At 41.6% G+C, this 21,760-nt stretch overlaps 3 protein-coding genes across 4 annotated transcripts; 1 reads left to right on the top strand and 2 right to left on the bottom strand.

The window, feature by feature from the left end:
- Positions 1-226: 226 nt before the first annotated feature.
- On the bottom strand, positions 227-11,246 carry LOC117552753 (CTD nuclear envelope phosphatase 1A). Of its 2 annotated transcripts, none has more exons than XM_034226360.1 (8): positions 10,495-11,246; positions 7,451-7,517; positions 4,868-4,986; positions 4,713-4,784; positions 4,329-4,445; positions 4,103-4,214; positions 3,230-3,314; positions 227-1,464 (listed from the first exon to the last, which is right to left on the bottom strand). In XM_034226360.1, exons 1-8 carry the CDS (start codon positions 10,597-10,599, stop codon positions 1,404-1,406), a joined length of 738 nt encoding a protein of 245 aa, XP_034082251.1. In that variant the 5' UTR covers positions 10,600-11,246; the 3' UTR covers positions 227-1,403. The 2 variants fall into 2 exon arrangements, with proteins under 2 accessions (XP_034082251.1, XP_034082252.1); XM_034226361.1 differs by lacking the exon at positions 10,495-11,246 and adding an exon at positions 7,595-10,488.
- Positions 11,247-12,248: 1,002 nt separating this feature from the next.
- elp5 (elongator acetyltransferase complex subunit 5) lies at positions 12,249-14,663 on the bottom strand. Its single transcript, XM_034226331.1, is given in 9 exon segments — positions 12,249-12,626; positions 12,716-12,816; positions 12,925-13,017; positions 13,119-13,294; positions 13,524-13,629; positions 13,631-13,736; positions 13,948-14,028; positions 14,161-14,221; positions 14,334-14,663. Coding segments are annotated over 9 exon segments (888 nt in total). The 5' UTR covers positions 14,389-14,663; the 3' UTR covers positions 12,249-12,517.
- Positions 14,664-14,851: 188 nt separating this feature from the next.
- Positions 14,852-19,673, top strand: phf23b (PHD finger protein 23b). Its single transcript, XM_034226330.1, has 5 exons — positions 14,852-15,373; positions 16,619-16,650; positions 16,756-16,848; positions 16,943-17,558; positions 18,000-19,673. Exons 1-5 carry the CDS (start codon positions 15,346-15,348, stop codon positions 18,191-18,193), a joined length of 963 nt encoding a protein of 320 aa, XP_034082221.1. The 5' UTR covers positions 14,852-15,345; the 3' UTR covers positions 18,194-19,673.
- Positions 19,674-21,760: the final 2,087 nt, after the last annotated feature.

Below are 21,760 nucleotides of genomic sequence, written 5' to 3'. Positions count from 1 at the left end.
TCCCTTTCCACGTTGCAGTGTGCCTTTACCTGCAGTTTCCTGTCACACCACATGATGGCAGCATATGAACAGCAAACATCCCACCTATTACCTCAATCTGAAACTGTGACCCATTGGACCTCCCTCTTACCATAGCAAAGGTAATCGGGCAAAATGTTCTGCCTCAAGTACGACCAAGACCTCAGAATAAAGTGCATATAAAGAAAACAAGCTGGGATAATACCGGGTCGATACTGACAAGTGTTTTATTAGTAACACAGACCTGGAGACAGAGCCAATAAGAAGCCAGTGTGAGCCTTGACAGGACTTACATTGTTCAGAAGGCATTTTAAAGACGGAGGAGGGTCTAGTAGTTGAACCCATACAGTTATCGGAGCGGGTAGAAACTGATAGAGGAAGGCTGTAAATCTGAATCAAATACAAAACCAACTGCAACAAAAAATAGAAAGGGAAAAAAAAAAATTAAGTGCAATTCCTATTCGGTGAAATCAGGATGGCATCAGATGGCGAAGGGGAGAGCGAAATGTCATGGTATGCAGAAGTCATATTATCACATATTATAATAGAGAAACAATCAGACATGGAAAGGCGGCACGGCAGTCCACGTATCGTTACAAGCCATTCTTTTATTCAGTCACTGAGTCCTGTGAGGAGCTTCGAGGAAAGACTGATGGTTATGGCTGAGAAAAACAAAAATCTCAGGGTTCGCTCGGCTATTTGTCCAGAAAAAAATGCCTGTGTGATGGTGTGTTGCAAGCAGAAGTCCACGAATGATACCGTCGAAGTTGATCCATTCAGGAAAATAAAACGTACCTCAGGAATCAATGAATTACCGTGGATCTAAAAGAAGGGCGGTTTCTATTTCCCCTGCTCAGCTGCCCTGAGAGGTTAAGACAGCTAAACGATGAATTGTCTGCTTAAGTGCAATGTCTGATGATGATGATGAAGAAATAATGTAGAATTGTCTTTGTTGCTTTGCTGATCCCCCCCCCCCCCCCGCCCCCCCAATTGTCAAAGGAGTTTAAAAAGGACTAACGAACTCAGCAAGCATACTCCGACTCACAAGCTCACCTCCATACGCACGCACAGTCAGTATCAGGAGCAATAAGGCAGAGAGGCTCCGTTTTTCTTTTGAGAAAAAAAAAAAAATCAAGAATCAAGAAGAAAAAAAAAAAAATACAAGCTGGCCCCTCCCCACCCTCCTCAGTAGTTCTGTGGGCTATGGTGATCCCGTACTGTTCGTCCCATGTTAGGCGGTCACCCCAGCCCTCGTCTCCTCAGGACGCGCCCGAGGGGCTCACAGGGGGCTGCTGGGCCTTCTGTGTGGGACAGGAGGGCAGGACGGAGGCCGGCAGAGAGGAAGAGGCCGGTCAACAAGCCCCGCCCCCTCTGGATTCAGCCAATCACCAGAGTCGGTGCTGATGGAGGTTTCGACTGAGGACGGAGCGCACATCAGCGGTGAACCTAGGAGTAAAAGAGAGAGGCGATTAAAATAGGAAGAGCTTCACATTAATACTTTTTGTTAGCTTTATCTATTTATAAAGAACCTTTAAAAACACATTTATAGAGTTCTACATTGGAGGAGGACTTTGTACGTTTTTTAAAGCACTAGTTTGGATAAGATTTATATTTCTTATTGGGCATAAATAAGGTTGCAACAGGCTCTTTCTGAAGTAAAAATAAAGCCTTTTTTACCACCTCTGGAGCTAACCAATACAAACGTTGTATTTCGTTTTTTAAGTCTATACATGATTAAAATAATAAGAAAATAAAACGGATTTCTCGTGCTGGTTACACTATAACTTACAAGACACTAAATCAATATGTGGAGCTGCACTGAATTACAGTCTCAGACTACAGTGCAGGTTGCCAGATAGGAGTGCTAATCAAGGTCTAACTGCATCTGATATTAACAAAACAAACTACAATAAGAGTTTTATCAACCTTCTAATCCTAATCGGAAAGAAAGCAAATATGTATATGCAAGGAACATTGTATCGTTTCCCCAAGATAACCTTTAGAGTATACTGATGTTTCAACATGATGGACAGGTAAGGTGTAGGGATGCACGATAATTATCGGCCCGATAATTATCGGTCCGATATTAGGAATTATGAAGTCATCCCGATAAACCCGATACCAGTATTAATAGCCCCGATAATATACAATATATTTTTTTGGGTAAAAAAAAATAAATAAAAAAGACTGCGGTGTGGGTGGATTGGGATGAGGGGCGCTTGTTTTTCACTCAGCTCCTCCCGTTTTGCCAGTACTGTGGTATTACTGGTTTAGGAAGAGGGGAGTTCTTCACAAATCCAGCGCTCCCTAACTCATGCCTGGCTGTGACGTAAATGGTGTGCGGCCGTGAAGCCAGGACAGTAAACAAACATGTCGTCGGTGGTATGGGCGTTGGAGCTATGTGCAACTCAAGGCATATGCTCGAACGGGAGCTGCCTGGACGCTGCAATCATGTTGCGCACTATCCGTGCTGAGTGTGCTGACTTTTCGTACAATGTCCCACTGTCTGGCTTCCTGCATAAAGTCAAGTGCTCGGCGCAGTTGTGGCGAAATGTCGCTCCTCTGTTTTCATTTAAACAGCTCCTTATATCCGTTAGCGCAGCTAGCTAGCACCAGATGCTAACAACAACAATGCACGTAAGGTCTCTCGCTCGGGCCACACATACACACACCCTCCCGGTCCTCCAGATGGCCAGTCGGTGCCTTTATATATACAGTCTATGGTCGGTGCCTGCCGGTGAGCGTGGAAGTGTGGTCTGCCACAAGCGGGCGGCAGGAGCGGGGCTGTCAGCATCAGCTTGTAGATGGTATTTTAAACTCGATGCGCTCTGAAACTACGGGGCAGCCAAGGAAAAAAAATATACATGCGTTAATCGCGTTAAAATAATTAGTGGCGTAAACATTTTTTTATTATCGGGTATCGGTCTTGAGAAGCAGGAAGTTATCGGTATCGGTTTCAAAAAACCAATATCGTGCATCCCAAGTAAGGTGTATGCCTAAAAGCTACCATGTAGATGCAAATCTAGTCAATAATCATGCCGTCAACTACAATATTATACAAGCATTTGTCAACGCCTTTTTTGAAATACTATGGTTACCTGCAGTCAACCTAAAAGGCATTAACTTGCACTACTTGAATTACCAGAGCATTTGTATACAGACAGTGTTTGCATTATGGATTTGCTTTCATGCCATGTGTTATGCCTTTTACCTTAGTGCATCCAGCATAGGCAGCAAGTTAAGAAGTGCTGTGTCACTAGGGTCGCTGAACCAGGACTTGATGGGTATTGCATTGTCTGGAGGGTGGGAAAGAAAATGGTTGTGTCAGTGAAATGGACATGGTGGTGATTTTATGCTGCTATGCTAAAGAGCTCACGGAGCTTTAGAGTGTCTGCAGATTTAATGTACTGTTACAGCATTTACAATACGAGCTTTGTACTTAGAACAAAGCCCTCAATTATGTGACCTCTTCCTGCGGCATCACAAGGTTGATGCGTTTAGGATGAAACCGTGTTGACTTTTTACACAAAAGAGAAGATCTGCCACCTTCTTTTTGGATCCACACAAATTGTGGATGGTAAATGTAATCGATTGAACCTATAAAGTCCTCAGTGCGTGCTATATTGACAGAGAAAGCTGTGTTGGCAACTGCTAAATCTGTGATTCCTGTATATAGCGCCGTCATGGATGTTACAGTGTCAAAGTCATATGAAAGGCCTACTTTGATTATTTTATTCTGCTCCTTTAGGAAGCTCTAAATCGCTACGTTTAAACACATCGTTATGCTTGATCAAATATGTATATGAGACACTTGGGCTGCATTGGCCATGTAAGAGGATATGGATGGCCAAAGCCTGGATGAAACTTGAGCGCAATGCATCCTGGTACATGTATGCCCTCCTGGCAGGGCTCCCTAAGGAGGTTAACTCTGTCAAGATAGCACACTGAGGGAATTTGTGGGTTTATCGGATTACATTGACCATCAACAGTGATTGAAACGTCCCTTTATAGATGGTTGCACACCGAATTCAGAGAGTCAATGTACGAAATACTGAATACATTTGACTATAACTTGTAGTCTTACCTGGATGGCTACGATAAGCGCCAGGCGAGTTGTCCAGGATGACAATACTGGACAGGTCATCGTGTACTACAGACAGGTCTTTAATATAACTACCTAGATCCAATGTACAATGCTGGCAAAAAGAGAGAGACAAAAACAAATGGAGAGAATAAAGACACTTTATAGGCCAATGGATCCAAAGAACTAATTAATACATGTTGTGTAAATACAGTATAGAGAGCGGTACCTGTCTGTAGTATCTGCGTTTCAGGATGTTCCTGTTGTTGTCCAGCTTGTCTGCCACTGCTGAGCCATAGATCTCCATACTGGCTGTGAAAACCACCAGCTCATACCACTGGCTCACCTGTGTACACACATAAGGCAGACAAGAGTATAAGTCAACAAGTTACAGTAAGCGCTGCGTAAGGCACGAGGGATCATTGCAAAAGCAAATAATGTTGTATAATATGAAATATGAGAGTGCAGTTCAATGGAGAGGGATGGCAGACGGGGTTAAAGGTGAGTGAGGACATGGGGAAAGACCTGGGAAATGATGTATTAAAGTCACAGTGCGCTCCCCTTCCATGTTAATACAGGATTAAAGTAACACTGAACACAGAGGGACACTCACCACTTCTAAAAAGAAGTCAACATGTGGCCTTTTATGTACAAAGAATCTGACTGGGTGCTTGTCAATGACGACCTGCATAGAGAGAGAAAGACACAGGGTTTAGTTTAGAAGGCACATGTGTTCCAACATGTACAGATGTGGCTGAAGGCTCTTACTTTGAGGATGAAGTCTGGCGGCGTGCCAGGTCTCACTGTAGGCCTGAGGACCCCGTCATGGTGAGAGTGGATCAGCGTCTCGTCCAGGTCCAGAACCAGAATCTTCCTCTTTACTGCATCTTGAGTTATTCACACAAAATAGACACTTGAGCAACTTCATCTCAGTACATTCACATGCACACAAGAAACCAGGTTACTGACACAAATGAGTTACACAGGAAACATGCAGTGTAATTATGGTTACTGTGAAATCTGCTGATAAATACTGACAGTAATCATGTGACCTCATTTAGAAACCATGACTTGCCAAGTGTTTTAGTGAAGAAATAAGAAAAGCCTTTGATATCTTTTAGAGCGCATTGAAAGGAAAGGCTCTGTAGTTCATATGTATGAGGTTCAAAGGCTGATCATCATTCTCAATATATGTTATTTGGGTCAAATGTACAAACGCAGGATGGTTTTACATTGTGCACACAGCGACACAGATTATTTCCCACTATTGTCACAGCCACACACCCAGTTTCACCACCCACCCATGACATTACATAGACCTCTACTTTTTAATATAAAAGATAAATAAATACATAGTTTCCCATGTAAATAGTTGACTCTGTATAATAGGCATACATACATAATATGTAAAGTTGCAATCTATACTCGTCCGTGTAAGAGATAGTTAACATTAAGGTGAAATGACTTCTTGAGAATTAAAGAGGGCTACCTAATGTCCTTCTTTTCAAACTTTTAGTTGGATTTAGGTCTAAAATCTAGCATTAACATGCGCCTTTTGATGCGATCACAAATGGACAGCTTTAACACCAACTCACATAAGAATGTGTATTTTTGGATACATTCTATGAACATACAAATAAAAGCTGAGGAAGTGAGGATAATAGCACGCTGGTGGGTGTCCAGTCCTGTGCAGAGCACCAACACAGACACATCACCAACAGCATGATAAGATCTGAACCACCAGGTTCCTTCTTGGAGGTCTTTCTACGACATGACTATGCTTTGAAATGACTGAGGTTTAAAAATACACAGTGCTACAGGCGTGGACAAATCTAGCATCTGAGCGCTAACTTACGCTAAGTCGAATAGGTGGTTCTTCAATGTGACCGAGGACACGCTGCTCAAAGAATGCAGCCATATGCGGCCCAGACCACCTCCAAATGTGTGTGTGTGTGTGTGTGTGTGTGTGAGTGTGTGATCGTGTCTCAATGAGTCTTGGGTGAATCCAGACTTGTAATTAGAGCTGTTCACATGTGTTCTAGTCAAATGACGACCAGGTTCTTAACATGTCCTTATTTTAAACACAAGATGATGACTACATTGTCAGCTGTTGGGCCCTACACATGCAATTCAAATCAACTCACTTCACTTATGAGATAATACACCAAGGATTTAAACTGCTTTTCAGGGAGTTCTGGTTACATAAGTTATAACACCAAAATAAAACAATACAAACAGAAATGTGTTATAAGTCAACTCGGCATACTGCCATCAAGTTACTTGAAAAAGCCTTAAACTACATAATATATACTACATAAAAATGGCTGCTCTTTTTTGGACGAGGACCTGCAGGAGCTGCCTTTTCATTATTTTGAAGCGAGTGGTATGTGCCACGAAGACTTGTAAACCACCGTTAGTTTGATTCCGCCCACAATACCAGCAGAAATACCAGCCACCTTCAGCTAAAGGAGTCACTCATCCACTTGAAACTGGACCTGGGTCTCCAGCTGAGGTCGCGGTAGTGAGTGAGAGGCGAGGAGAGTGCAACTGAAATCATATCCTTCCTCCGAGTCAAGAGCGTGCTTCTGAATGAGCTCTCCGCAGACAGGAGGGAAGCTCTGCCAGTGTCAGTGCCGCCTTTAAGCTGTTTATTTCCTCTAAACTTCCAGACCACTAACACCTCGTCACTGGTAAGAGTCAGAGGAGGAAGATACTTTTTTCTCCGTCACACCATGTTGGGTGGATCCTGACATTTAACTGCCACTAAAATTCAGAGTTTATCTCAAGAGGGTTTTTGGAGAATTGCTTTTAACCTTTTAATTTCAGATTTCTGCTACAGGTGGGAACACTATGGTCCGTCTGCTGCCTCTTTATGGGTAAAGATTGCTGTGCAGTGGAGTTTAAAATGTCAAACCTCATTTAGATTATGCAGAATCTGTGCTACGTCTTGGTACGGATTCATTATTATTGATGTGGTTTTGGAAGTCTCTGCTCTCGTTTCATCGTCAGGTATTCATCTCATTAAACATGCACATTTACAGCTGTGCAACTGACATTTCCTTTAAAGTGCTGATGTCAACAGGTTTTCTGAATCAACCGAGCAAGAAAACACACCCGTCTGATCCTCCTTATTAATACAGCTCCAAACAACAGTCATGACACAAATGATAACTTTTTCTGCAGAATAACTTCTTCCTTGACAGACTGGTTGAACTTGCACTCACAGTTCCTGATGCAAATATGTTTTGTTCCGCCATCTTAAAGCAGTATTTACCATGTCTACGCCAACAACTTCTGCAAGTCTTGACAGTCTAACAGTAGCTGTGCGATGACATCATAGCATGTACTCACTGAGTCTGTTTCTGGAGATAGGGGACAGAGGCAAAGTGTCGTATCGCACCGTCTGATACTGGATTATCTGCAGAGGAACAAGGAGAAGGAAACAGTCAGTCACACACACAACAGCTACAACAACACACAAAATATCAAACGTACTTCACCATGTTGAGATGCATTCATCTCGGATAGCTTTCAACTGTGTGTGTGTGTGTGTGTTTTTTACTGATTACAGACTTTTCAAAGTGTCGGACTTCAATTCCAACTTCATTTTGTGTGATATCAAACCGGGGATGGGTGTTAGAGTTTTGGAAACAGGTCTGCAGTAGCTCAATCTGGACTGGCATAACTCAAGTAAGTATTAAGGGCCAGTGATCTACTTTAAACTCTAATATATTTGTCATCAAAACTATCATTCCTAGTTTGTTGACTACAATGTTGCATGGATTAACCGAAGTGAGCTGTTATCAGGCTGTGTATGCACGAGCATAGCAGAGGATTAGCACTGGAAACACACTATGCCTACAGTGTCCTAACCAGGACTGGATTCTCTCTGGACCTTTTCTTTTGAACTTGGTCTTGACTTGGAGTTAACTTAACCAGGTCTTACACTTCATTTTGACTTTATTTAACTGGAGTGGACGACAGCTCTGTTTGGGAATCCTTTGACACAAAATTCGTAGTTTTAAGTCTTGTTTATTGCTGCAATCTTCAGTGAGATTAAAAGAGAGCATCACGATTCAAACTAAACGGAGCTATAAAAGGGTGCTGGCTTACATCACCAGAAAGGTCCTAAAAACTTCTAGTTGAACTTTTGAAACAATCCATTATTTCGTAATCAGCCCCCTTTGCTTTACATCAGCAATTAGGCAAGAGAACAGAGGAAGAACTCAGTCGTGACCACCCGATGACTCCCCCTCTTGACTTTGACTACAGAGAGGCACCTTTCCAGTGCCGCTCTTTGCCCCGGGGCTCTGCACTTTTCTTCACAGGGCTATTTTTATCCCCCCAGCTGTCGGTTGGTGTCAGCAGAGCGTGGGGCACACTGAGAAAAGGAGACTCGCAGGGTGACTTTGACCGAGCCTCTGTCCCTATGCTTGAGGACAGGGCCTCCCTCGGTGTCCCCTCCCACTGCTGCCTGGCAGAGTCCGCTCGGGGAAAGCCTATTGGTGCTCAGCAGCTGGGGGGGAACCTCACCCCCGACTCTATGCACCTACAAGAGTCTCCATCTGGACCCCAGGCCCGCAAACTCAGACTCTTTCCTCCAGACTAGGGCTGCCTACAACTGACATTTCAAATAATCCTGCTCTCCAAACCCCAACATGATTTCTTTACCGTTGATTATTGTGATTCATGATTTGGCTTCAGGGCTTGACTTCATGGATTCAAACTTCTTCCAGCTTCCCAGATATTAAATATGCTACAACAACTGGGAATCTGAAAACCAAACAAGTTGACGTAGTCTTGTTTACAACTTTAAACAAATGATTATCAGAATTGTTGCAGTCTCATTTCCTGATCAACTAAACCATTTAAATTCTACTATAACCCCTAAAGTAGGACTAATGTGTTGTTAGCCAAGATTTTCCAGCACTAATTCCACACCTGATTCAACACTGTTACAGTCTGATAATAAACCGAACCATTACGCAAGATTAATAATCAACCATATTGTCATCTGTTGACCCGAAGTGGCATCCATGGGATTATCACCTGCCAACATTGATAATCCAATAGAGCCTATATCCATCCAAATGTTTGGATCAGGTTACTCCATGGATTGCGGCCTTCTCAAACTGGAACACTGCGAGCCCTGCCTTACTTACAGGCATCGGTAGAAGAAGTAAACAAGGAGATTGTTAGATCTAGAAACTGGGTTATAATAGTTCCTAGAAACTGGAGCGCTCTACTCGTGCATCCATCCCTTGTTTGAGGTTTCAAACCTTCATTATGTTCCTTGCTACTTTGGTGGCCACTGGATCATGACTATGTTCCATCACATATTGTAAACAACAGCGCTTAACTATGAGTGAGACAGAGAAACAGAAAGGGAACAGTACGCTCTCTGTGCGGAGATAATCCCCCTCACTTCAGCCATAACATGGACTGGTCTACTCACTCTCAGGGCCTGATAAACGCACAATAAACTGAAGACAAAGCTCAAACAGCAAGACGATTACAACACACAGGGACACTCCTGCAAGCTGTGTCGGCTTGATATGGCGCTAGAGTCGAAGTCCGCTCATATTACAGCACATATGCATGTCTATTAAAGACTCAACAACACCTGTGTGAGTGTCTTAGTTACATGCGGCCAGCTTCTGTCACCTTAAATGCCATGTTTATTGTAGATGCATTTGTTAGCAATTGAAGGTGACCTGCGGGTTTGTACTTGCTGCTCCTCAAATGGTATGGTTAAGCGATTCCAATTTGAACTGAAAAATGATTAGGGTATTGATTCATTATAAGTATATTTGTTGACCAACAACAGCAAACAATGTCTGGTTTAGCTTTTCCAATGTGATTATCAGTGTTTCTACATAGTATATCATTCTAATTGATTATCTTTTTAAACATTTGATTTGTGTACTGTCTGTGACAGAATAGTGCAATCAGCTAATTGTAAAAATAACCTTTAGATGTATTTATAGTGGACGTTTTTTTTTGGTTGCAGCTGTGCATTTTGGTGCAGTTATTGTGAACTAAGTTGTACATTAAATGTGTTGAGACTAATCAATATCATACAAGTTTGTCCTAGGCATCTTTCTGCTGAATTATGCAGCAACATAATTGACACTGATGGTATTGAGTGGGAGGTTGATACTACTCAGACAGTGGGGTTACCATAACTCATTTGACCAAAATCACGATGGATGAATGAAAAGAAACGGACGATTACAGCACAGGTGAGACACACAGGTCGTCTAGCTTCCTGAGAGCCAGCTGGACTATTGGAAATAGTTCTTTAGACACACGAGACCCATGGCAACGTGGCAAGACCGTGCCCACTTGTCACAGAAAATAATCAAATGCTAGATATATTTCAAACCCCTTCTCACCGTTCGTAGGTGCTTCCTGAGGATGTACATGATGAAGCCCCATATTCTCGACGTTACGCCGAGAAAAGTGCGGATGCCAAGTAAACACTGCCGGGTCTTCAGCATGTTGACGAGCACGCAAAGACCCCACAGTATCTTATATTCTCAATCGATAGCACGCTTTTCCCGAAGTTGTCGGGAGAACTACTAAGGGAACTTGCTTGCTAGTGATAGTCAAACCCCGTCTTTTAGCCACAGCCGCCAAACTAGCAATTCAAATTAACATGAGGCCAAGCAAACGTGTGAGTACCTCGCTCTGCACACTTGTGGCACAATTAGCATTAAATGGAGTGCATTCGCATCGTTACTGTGAAATACAAACGTGGACGTGGTCTAAAGAAGAGCTGCCGCACGACGACTGCTGCTTAGGTGTGGACCTTAGCACGCAACTCGTTGACAAGCTAGCTGTGGAGCTAGCTGTGTACCCACTAACGTTAGCTAGCATCCACCAAGCTACCGCTAGCTCGACAGGGTGACCACCTTGAACCTAGGACAAAAATACCCCAAAAAAGCAGTGGGGTGGCTCGTTGTCAAGCTCCGGTTCAACGCGACTTCACGGTGTGCAGCGTCCGAAAAAAGACGGCTTTAGAAAAGTTCCACAAAGTCAAACCGGTCCGGTTAAAATAGGTTTGTATTCCAGTGGAAATCCGGAATGAGACTGCGAGCCGCCATCGCCGCCTTGCCGTCACTTCCGCGAGGAATCCTGTGGTAGCGCGCAGCACGTCCACGTGGAAGGAAAATAAACAGACGTGGACGAGCAAGAGTGTGAGCCGGGTTGAAAGTCTGTGAAAAATAACCAGTTTTATCAGCAGTTTGAGTCTGTTATGTATTATTTCAGCAACCATTTAAGTGAGAGTAGTGCAGTTTAACAATATATGACATGATTTCTGGTAACATGTTTTAACAGTGGCTTGATTGGTGTCAATAAACCTCATGTCACTGTGATTGAAAGTTGTAAAACTATAAAACATGAAAATGCTCAGTAGGCGTGGGTGAACACTTTTGATAGGCACAGTATGTCATATTTGGCAGGGTCTGCTTACACAGCTGTCAGAAGACACGTGGCCTTGCTCACTAGCAGTTCATTCTACACAGATAATTACTTCAAATGTTTAGGAAACTAATAAATAATCCCCTCTGACACGAGCATGTAAATAGCAGATTTTTTGGTGGTGTATTTTCAAATTGGAAATGGTATCACTGAAAATGTATTATCATGTTATGCACATATACCTTGGCATTCATTGACTATAGTTGAGGTCCCCCATTAAGGAATCCAAATGTGTCAACATCATTTACAATGAAATGACAAGATTACAAATAACTGTTATCATTAAGAATTGATTTTGTAAATATTACTTTTAATCATGGCTGATGGTAGCTTTATCGACCCTCAGTTTATGTTATTTATAATGTAGGTTTTTAGAAGTTTTGGAAAAGATAAAATAAATATCTTGTGTTTTACAAGATAATGGCAAAACTTCGAGGAAAGTCAGAGAAATACTTTTTTTTTTGGTGAACAGAATGTATGTTTTCCTTATCTATGAAATAGTCTTGTGACCCAGCTAATATTTATTTTGTCCTGAACTCCAATGTTGGGAACAACTGCAACAGATAATTGTGTAAAGAGACAGTTAGATGATGGACTAGATGGAAATGAGATTGTACCTAACATGGACAACCTTCAATATGTAAACAAAAAAAATCAAGTGCTGTAACTGTTGGATAAAGCATAGTTTTATTCAGCAAGAAAAAAAAGTGCTTTGAAAAAAATGCGCTCAATAATATTATAAAACACTCTTGGATATAACCATTTTATAAACACAATACAGAGTTCCTGCAGCAATGTACATTATTTGATATCTTCAAAACTCCATGAGATGGCGGTAAGAGTCCTATACTGTAAACAAAAAAGTTTCTTGAATAGCAGGGATAACATGAAACATGGATCCTTTTTGCTTTAAGTGGGTTTTGTGGCCGAATTCTACACATCAAGATCATCGTCAGGATCCTCTTGGTCATAGTCATCGTTGGCATCTGGCTCATAATGAATTCGTCCTGATCCTGGGCCTGAGTGTAGCAGAGCTGTTTTCCTGTAAGATAAAAAAAAAGGGACAACATTGAAGTTATTTGTACAAATTAACAAAATATGTGGAATGTAATCATTATTTTTTGTTCTCACTTTTCTTTGCTGAACACAAAAGGAAGTGCAAGTTTCTGTTTGGCCTCACGCTCTGTATCAGATAATCGAAGGTTGAATGTCAAGTTGGCTGTTGGGTCCGTCTATAGAAAAACAGAAAGGGCAATTGTCAGTCAGCAAAATGCAAACCTCATCTGTATTCCATTGAACCACATATAGTGTGGATGGATTAAGTTGATGTTTTATTGCACCTCTTGTTCTTCAGAGTCGGTCTTTTTGGCTCCCTTGCTGGACTTGCTTTGTACTAGAACTGTAAGATCATCTTTGATTCTGAAAATCTCCTCCTATGGACAAAAAAAACCCAATTATAAACCATTACAAAAGGGAACTGAGCAATAAACTATTTTTAAAAAGGAAGGAACAAAAACAAAATTGGCATTCTTACATCTTGAATAACTTTCCCAGATTTTGAGCGCTTAGTTATTTTTGCCACAGCTTCGTCTCCCCTCATTGCAGGTTCCACAGTGATTACTGAAGTGGCCGAGTGGCATACACTTCCCACAGTCCCCCTCTGGTGCATGTCTGCATGGAGCAGACCGATAATAGACCTCACGGCTCCCCCTAATGAAAACACAGGAAAATACCCTTGGTGAAAAATGACATCTAGAGTTATGCTTTATAATATAAATCAACCAGTTTAATTTGTTTTAATTACCATGATTTCTCTAAAAAGTATCATGAAAGAAAAAAGACGAGCAGTGATTTTTACAGCCTAAATGTAAACCTTCATTCATTCAATAAAATTACTTTGACATCACACTGAGACACACAATAGGAAGATGATTTAGACCTTTTCTAAGTTGCTGAAGAGTCCTGCAGACATCGGGAGTGCTGACATGTCTCAAAATCCACGAAAGAGAGTCGATCACTAAGGTAGCCGGTTTGGAGTGAGATGTTTTGCTTGACCAGACGTGTAAGTTCCCCCAAACAGAACTGGTGAACTGTGAAAGCTGGGTGATCGGTCCAGCCCAGGGGGTCAGTGTAAGCATTGTGAAAGTGGAGTCTGAAATGACAATAAAACAGATGATTGACTATCTATTGGTGGTTTTCACGATCATTGATTAATAATTAATTCTAAAAAATGTCAGGAATCCATTTTTTATTTGCAAAAATGAAGACAGACAACAGATGATCAATCCTGCACTTTGCTTAATAATGGACTAACGGGATTAAGCTAAATCAAAGTTATTCTGTCAACAATAATATCAAATTACCTCTGTACAGGTGATCCTCTCAATCCATCCTTCAGCTCTTCCTCACTGACCTCAAAGCCAAGAACATGGACAGCTTCCTCTCTAAATTCACAACATGGCGAAGGTAAATAGGTGTAAATATATATTTGTTTGTTTTAAACAACTATATAACCTAGAAACAAGTGTTTGTACATACATAACCAACTGTCACTCACAATGCATTTCTTAATATACCTGTTCAATGCAGCATTGATGAAGCTCTGCAGTAGATGTCGCCCAGAATACGAAGCAGAATCTAAAAATGCAAGTTTAAATTACATGACTTTACTGTATGTTATGGTTTCAGTTGACATAGTTATACTACTATATATATATACTCTAAGCAAAATAGACTAAACAACATTTACCTTGGATTACGAGAAGCCCTCCAGTATCAACGCCTTGCAGTAATTCAGGCAGCATTGTACTTGGTTATATAAATTAAATGTAGAAGGTCCAGGTAGCTACAGCTAGTTAGCATGCCTCTGATTCACCACCTATTTAGACATAAATGTGTTGTTTTTTTACTCGAACGAATCTAACGCAAGAGAAACGATACTTATCGGTTGAGAGTGATGAACTCCTAACGTCGCAGAAACTCATATATCATTACAAATAAAGCTTTCTCAGCCCAAACAAAGTCCAGCATGTTTCGCTAGATAGCATGTTGGTGTACATTCTTAAAACGTCATATCCCAGGATTCCCCTTACATTATTTTAGCTCAGAAAAGGGAAATGTAGTTCACTCATTTTTTACAACCCATGCATGTTACGGGTTGAATGAACGCAACAATAACTACGTTACCCAGCATGCCGCGCGGGAAACACTGCGCTGGCAGCCTCAAGAGGTTTCTGCCGCGCACGGAGAAGGCTGTGCGGAATAAAGTCAAAACTCCAGTCGTTTTGTGTGCCTGCCTACAGCGAAGAAACGAAAAAACTTGCTCTGAGAAGTTCACACTACGGACCTGCATTGACTAATAATCGCCTGGATCGAAGGAATGTTTACGTTTTTGCAATATTTTTCCACCGATGGTTATATATATGTAGGGACGAAGAAAAGGGAGCTTTAAGTGCAGCACGTTAAGCAACAGAGGAATTAGTATTTTGTAGGGCTAATAACGTTAGTGTGGCGTCCAGTGTAAAGCACAGGCGTTTTGCTTGTGCTGTTGTTACGGATACCCGGGGGGGAATTGTTACAACTTCGACCCAGAGTGTTTTTGAGGAAGAGTGTGCTCGGTCCTCCGGCTAGCTGCTGCTGAAGTTCCCCGGCGGTAAGGTGCAGCCACGCCGGGGGAAGGCACAGCGCGACGGCCGCTACTGTCCGGCTAGCTCGCCTGCTGCTTCTGCTTCTTGGATCGGGGCCTTGTTGGTGAGGCGACAATGCTTGACATAATGTCTGAGCACCAAGGTAAGTTTCAACATTATATTCGGCACGACATTACAAACTGTTCCGAGCGATATTAATGGGTTCGCTGTTGAAATCGTTCGTGTTTTGTGGAAATTAAGATGGCTAACCCAGCGTAAGTTATGTCTACCGTTAGTACTACGTCTGGTTGCGTATGCTGTATTAATAACCACTTGCTCATGACCAACTTGTGTTTTGTCGTCAAAATGCCATGGAAGTTGTGGTCAAAGTTGATCTATTTTTAATTTACGAAGACTGTAGCTAACCTAATGTTAACGTATGTGTTGCAGTTAAGTTAGCTTGCTAGTTTGTTAACGCGCCGTTCCATGTAGCTTCATAGCTGGATAGCTAATGTTACCAGAACCAACCCACAGAAAACACCCTTTACCATGACATCTTTAACGTGAAATAGATCTATTGTTAGACAATGAAAACATTATGTTTGCATTGGTTCAAATCGATTACACCTGGCTAACACCAAGCCAGCATTGCTAATAAGCCTCCCACTTCCATTTCAAATCAGCCAACGTGATTAGCTTGCTGAACGTTAGCACAAGTTAGCTTGTATCAAAATTAACCATCAGCAATGTCGAGTTTATATTCATCTCGTAAATAAATAGGGCATTAAGGGACACGCGTTTATCAAAACCCTGTTGCAGTCATAGCTGCAAACGACATAACGTGTTGTTAGCTTCTCCTCTAAATGTCAGCTAACGTTAGCAGGTAGCATCCACACAATACCAAATCACTAGTTTAAAAGCCTGGCAGCCAACAAAATGAGCGTTGTAAGCCAACCTTCTTCAAAGGCAACAATTTGCTTAAGCGGTAATCATAAATCGATAAACAAATAATGGTAACTGACTCTGGATCATAAAGAGTTAGGATAAAGTTCAGATGGTGGTCAAGTGACACCGGTTGCAGTTGTTGGCAGACTCAGTCAAAAAGCGTTAACACTCGATGACTGTTTTGCTTATTTTCCGCTCAAACGGTTATCTTTCAACCCTGTTGGTCAATTGAACGTAACGAAACAAACACGGCTCCTAAAACAGCTCATCACTAATAACCCTGATTAAGTAATTGAGCCGTGTTAGCAAGCTAATGCTATCGTTGGTCCCCATGTGTCCATCATACCCCCAGACAACAAGGTGCTTGGTAATGCTGTGTATAAGCTGTTTCTGTACAAAAACAACAAGGGAATCAACAATGGTTCACTTTTGACTTACAGCATTGTCCTTTCTTTTCCACCAGATTCACTGTTGTCGTGCAAAACGGAAACTTTGGTGAGTACTTTGCATAGTTTCTTTAAATGCACTCGGTTATACTGTTAGTCGCTTTTTGTTTATATTGTCTTTACTTTGCTAAACAAATGCATTTCCTTTCTTTAGCCCCCCGAGAGGAAAAAGAGGACTGTTGAGGACTTCAATAAGTTTTGCAGCTTTGTCCTGGCGTATGCTGGTTACATCCCCAGTCCAAAAGAGGTAAGCTGCTTTGAATGTCACTGTTGATTATAGAAATGACTGCTACTACAGAATGTGAAAATATTCCAAAACGTTCTTTCTTGTTGTCTCGAAGGAAAGTTCCTGGTCTCCAACATCTTCCAGCTCTGCTCACAGTTCGGGGTTATCAGCAGATGGAGGTGGTGGAGGAAGCAGCTCCACCGGCAACACATGGGCAGATGGAAGCTCAGACATCCACACCATCCACACATTTGTTCGCAAAGCTCGAGCAAACAAGGGAAAAAGTATTCGCCGCATGCACTCTGACAGCACTCTGCTGGACAAGATGCGCCTTAAAGACTCTCTGTACGAGAGCCAGGCCAGTTCTAAGGCCGAGCGCAAGAAGGACAAAAAGCTGAAAAAGCTCTCGCTTGGTTCTGCCATGCCGGGGGCTGATAGCGGCAGCAGCGAAGGCGAGAAAAGGGCACGCATTAAGCGCAGCAAAAACTCTAAACAGCCGAAGCCTAAGAAGCTCAAAACTTCCGCGACTCAAAGCGAGACAGACTCTGAGGCACGGCACACGCATACGGAGGTACGACCAGCCAGGGACGAGCTGACGGAGCACGTGGGCTCCACCCTCAGCATGCAGGGCCTGGGGAAGCTGCAGCAGGAGGAGGCCCTCCAGGAAGCAGAGATGAGCTCCAGTGAGGGGGAGACCTGGATCGCTGACGAAGACATTATGGTGGAGTCAGGTATGTGAAGCAAACTATGAATTCTAAAAGGGATACTGTCCTAAATAAACACTGATAGAAGACATTTGACCAGCTATAATTTTAAGGGCTGCGTAACATTTTATTGAAATCTACAATATGGACTAGTGCAATATCCAAATCGCAGCAATCACAATATTTGTAAAAAGCTAAATATGTGTTGTAATACCTTTTTTGTGTGCCAGTTATCCCGGCTTAACAAAACACATGCGTTTGGTCCTAAAAAATCGACAGGTCCTAAAAAGATTTAGCAGTTTGTGATCAAGGAAAAATCACAAACTGCTCATTTGAATATATTTCTGAACAATAAACAGTGTTGTGATTTCAAATATGATCCAATCCCTCCAGTATTGGTAATCATATAAAACAATAGCAGTGCCACCATAATGATATCCTATACCTCTGTTCTCTTCGTCAACACAGGCGATGATTCATGGGACTTGATCACCTGTTACTGTGGGAAGCCATTCGCAGGACGGCCGATGATCGAGTGCAACCAGTGCGGCATTTGGGTGCATCTGTCGTGTGCGAAGATCAAGAAGTCCAACGTTCCGGACATCTTTTACTGCCACAAGTGCAGGGACGTGCGGCGGTCTGGAAACAAAAAGGACCCGTAGGCATGGAGAGGACGGGAGGGACGAGGAGCTACCCCACCCCCCCCTGTTTTTGCTGTCCTCTTGACTCTTGTTTTCTTCGAAGCCTACAGCCAAAACAGCCTAAATCATCACCTGGATGGCAACTGTATTGTCAGTTTGTATGATTTATTTTGACAATCACAACCATTCTTATTTATCCTTCACGGTTTCTGTTTTTTTTTTGTTTCTTACGTTTCTTTTTATTTGGCTAATGTGAAGAACTGGACGGAAGACAACAGTGACAGTGGAGAATCATTTATTTGTTACTAATTAATTGGCTTTATTGTTGCATACTGTGCTTGTGATGTGCACATAAACACTTGTTCTCATATTAACAGAAGGTGCATTTTTGACTTAAATTATTTCTTGAGGATTTAGACAAATCAGTGGAAGTGTTTCAGGTTGATAGCCATTTCCTCTCAACTTCAAATCAATGCAAAGTTTTACACATTGAGAACATTTTTAACGTAAGAGTTGGGAAACGTCAACCCTGTTATTTGTTTAGAAGTATGTCATAATGATACGGGCAGCTCATTCTATTTTTGATCGTATTTTGGCGATTTATCGAGTTTGCATTTTTGTTTCGGTTGTCAGTGATGATCACTGAACTTTAAATATAGGGATGTCACTCCTCTACAATAAGTCTAACCTTTAAATTCATAGAATCTGCAATTGCATTTCAAATTGCACATAGACAATTCTCTCAGCAGTGCACTTTTTAAAATATATTCCCAAATGTCAATCCACTGCGTGTATGGGTAGTATTTGGGATATGATAAGCTACGGCTGGTTTAAATCTGTACTTGGCATGTCGCTGTGTACATCCATTATTAAGCGCTTAATGTTTCTCCCTGTCTGGCTTGTTAATCAATGATAGCCATTTACCATGAACAACATTTACATTGAAAGCTGTTAATTTTTGATGTCTTTGTTTCATGTGTGGTTTTTAGTTTCTCATGTTTAAAGTGAAATGAGGGCGTAACGTTGCTGTACGACGAGGCGTTTGGCCGTCCTTTCACTATCAAAGTGGCTATGAGGCTCATTTATGAATTGTTGTAAAATATTGTTTTTTTGTTTCATGTGATTGTTTATTTCTTGGCTTTCTGAGAAGCGGGATTAGAGATGCGCCCCACATCAGAGAATGGACATAAGATTGTCTCACATCGAGAACAAAGCTGTAGTGTACAGAAAATAAGTTGGTGCCGCATAGGTTGCGGCGATGGTTTATGTTTGGTTTTTACCATGTGCTTTTTCTTTTGTTGGTGGGAGAGTCTTGGTAAGTCTCCAGTAGCAGTTGCACTCTCTCTACAACTTAAAATTCTGTGTACATATCCTGTTCTTTGACAACTGTACATATGTGAAAGTGAAGAGAAAATACCCAAGCAAAATCTATATTTTCTGCAGTCTGATATTGTTTTCTTTAATTGTAGCTTGAAAAATAAAAGTCTTTGGGAGCATAAAAGTGATATTTCAAATCATTTTTTATTAAAAGGACACATACAACAAAGACTTTCCTAACAGTTATTTTGTCACATTTAATTAGATCTTTGCACACAGCAGTGTTTGTCATGTTTGTCTTCTACCACTAGAGGGAGATGGTCGACAGGCATCTCACTGGTTAGTATGGCAGTGAGTTAAATAATGCAGAATAAATATGGAATTGGAGTTGCGCTTCACTCCATGTATTTTTTCCCAGGAGATTTCAGGGATCATCCTGTAAAAGAAACACAAATGCTCAATTGTTCACCTAATTAGAATCAGCAATGCTATAAATCAGAAGCTTATCAAGCTAATGGTGTGAAAACCTTGGCTAGCCATGCCAATGTTATGTCATACTGATATGTTGTACAAACTGTGAAGTCAACTGAGACAAATGTAACATTTGTGATATTGGGCTATATAAATAAACATTGATTGATTATCCGAGACATGGAAAGGGGAAAAGACCCTGATTCTCTAATGAAAATTACAACATGTAATAACTGACCTAGATAATTAGTGCTCATTGAAACTGTATCTTGTAGCATTACTAAACAACACAGTCGTTTTCCCCCAAGTATAGCTTCTAATGTAGTTACTTTATGAACAGCTGTCCCACAGTATTTTTATTTTGTAACTCACCTTTCTGTTTCGGAAACTGGCCATTTGAAAGCTGCCGATGGAGTCCAGAGGAGCAACCTTCCTCCTGTAAATCAGAATCGGAAAACGTTATTAATCCCGAGGAAATTGGTGATATTCGTATATAAACATAAAAAGTAAAATGTCTAATAAAGGTACACAAAGAAGAAATACAATTTCAAATATTTATCTAATATCATTAATAAGAGGTTAAAGTACAAATGTATATATATAGTCAATCCTGTCCAATTCCCTTAATTTCTGTGATGCACGGTGACTAACACAATTTATTATTTTAATTCCTAATAAACATTTACTGAATGAAAATAAAATATGCAGTTGTCACTAGAAAAAATAAAGAATGACTGATTCTCTCATAAATGTATATGATGGTTGACCAAGTTATTTAAACAACTTGCAATTTTGTGTTTATTACACTTCCAACCACCAAAGCAATATAAGCGTTCATTTCATCATCTGTCACAACAAAACTACTTCTAAATCAATTCAAACTATGGTAGAAGTTGGCTCTCATCCCTCACCTCTTTTCATTGGCTTTACGCTGAAACTGTGACTGTCCCTGGCGTTGAGGAGTAAGGTTCTCTGTTGGGGCGAGGAACGTCTCTGGATGATGGTGGCGGCTCTCCACTCCCCTGTCCATCTCCACAGCAGCGTCTCCCACTGAGAGATCTCCCTGCTCTGAGCGACCATGGGGGTGAGGGAAGAGCTCTCGGTCCATCCAATCGACTTCCTGCGAGAGACAATCACATTATTACACTTTTCAGGTATTTAAGTTGTCCACAAAAGCTCGAGGATGTTGTGAAAACCTTACCCTTTTGTGTCTGAATCTGCTTGGCAATACAGAAGGAGACGCCTCGGGCATCATGTAGAGAGCCAGGAAAGACAGCACACACCTGGAGTAAAGCATCTGAACAGAGTAAAGTAGGAAGAGTCAGTAACAGAAAACACAAATGCAATTTAAAGTTAGAAGAAGCAACAAGCTCACCTTAAATCCTCTGTTTTCTCTGTGGAGTTCCGTCCTGAAAACTGTGACATCTTCTGAGCTGCTGTTCAGCGTGCACGGTATTTGTAGCCATGAATCTAGGGTGGGTTTTTATTATGGGACTGGCATCAGGCGCTGGCTGTTTAGGCTAAGTGAGTGTGTGTGTGACTGTTTGACTACAGACAAGCCAATTACATCTGCCGCCTTGTCGCATTGTCATCATTAGTGTTAAAGCTCTGAAGCTACTTGTAAGAGATGTTGAGTGCTGACAACATGCCTTGGCACACGCATACATACACATACGTGCACTGTCCCACGCCCTCGCCCATTTTCTCAGCAGGGGAGATGGGAGTGAGATAAGCTCATTGTTTAGGATGTTGTAGCTGGATGTGTACAGGCTTGTACCCTGAGGCTGGTTTCAGATGTTT

This window comes from Gymnodraco acuticeps, unplaced genomic scaffold (assembly GCF_902827175.1).
Source record: "Gymnodraco acuticeps unplaced genomic scaffold, fGymAcu1.1, whole genome shotgun sequence".
Classification (NCBI taxonomy): Eukaryota; Metazoa; Chordata; class Actinopteri; order Perciformes; family Bathydraconidae; genus Gymnodraco; species Gymnodraco acuticeps.
The sequence above is the reverse complement of the archived record's forward strand: the minus strand, read 5'-3'. Positions and strand labels throughout refer to the sequence as shown.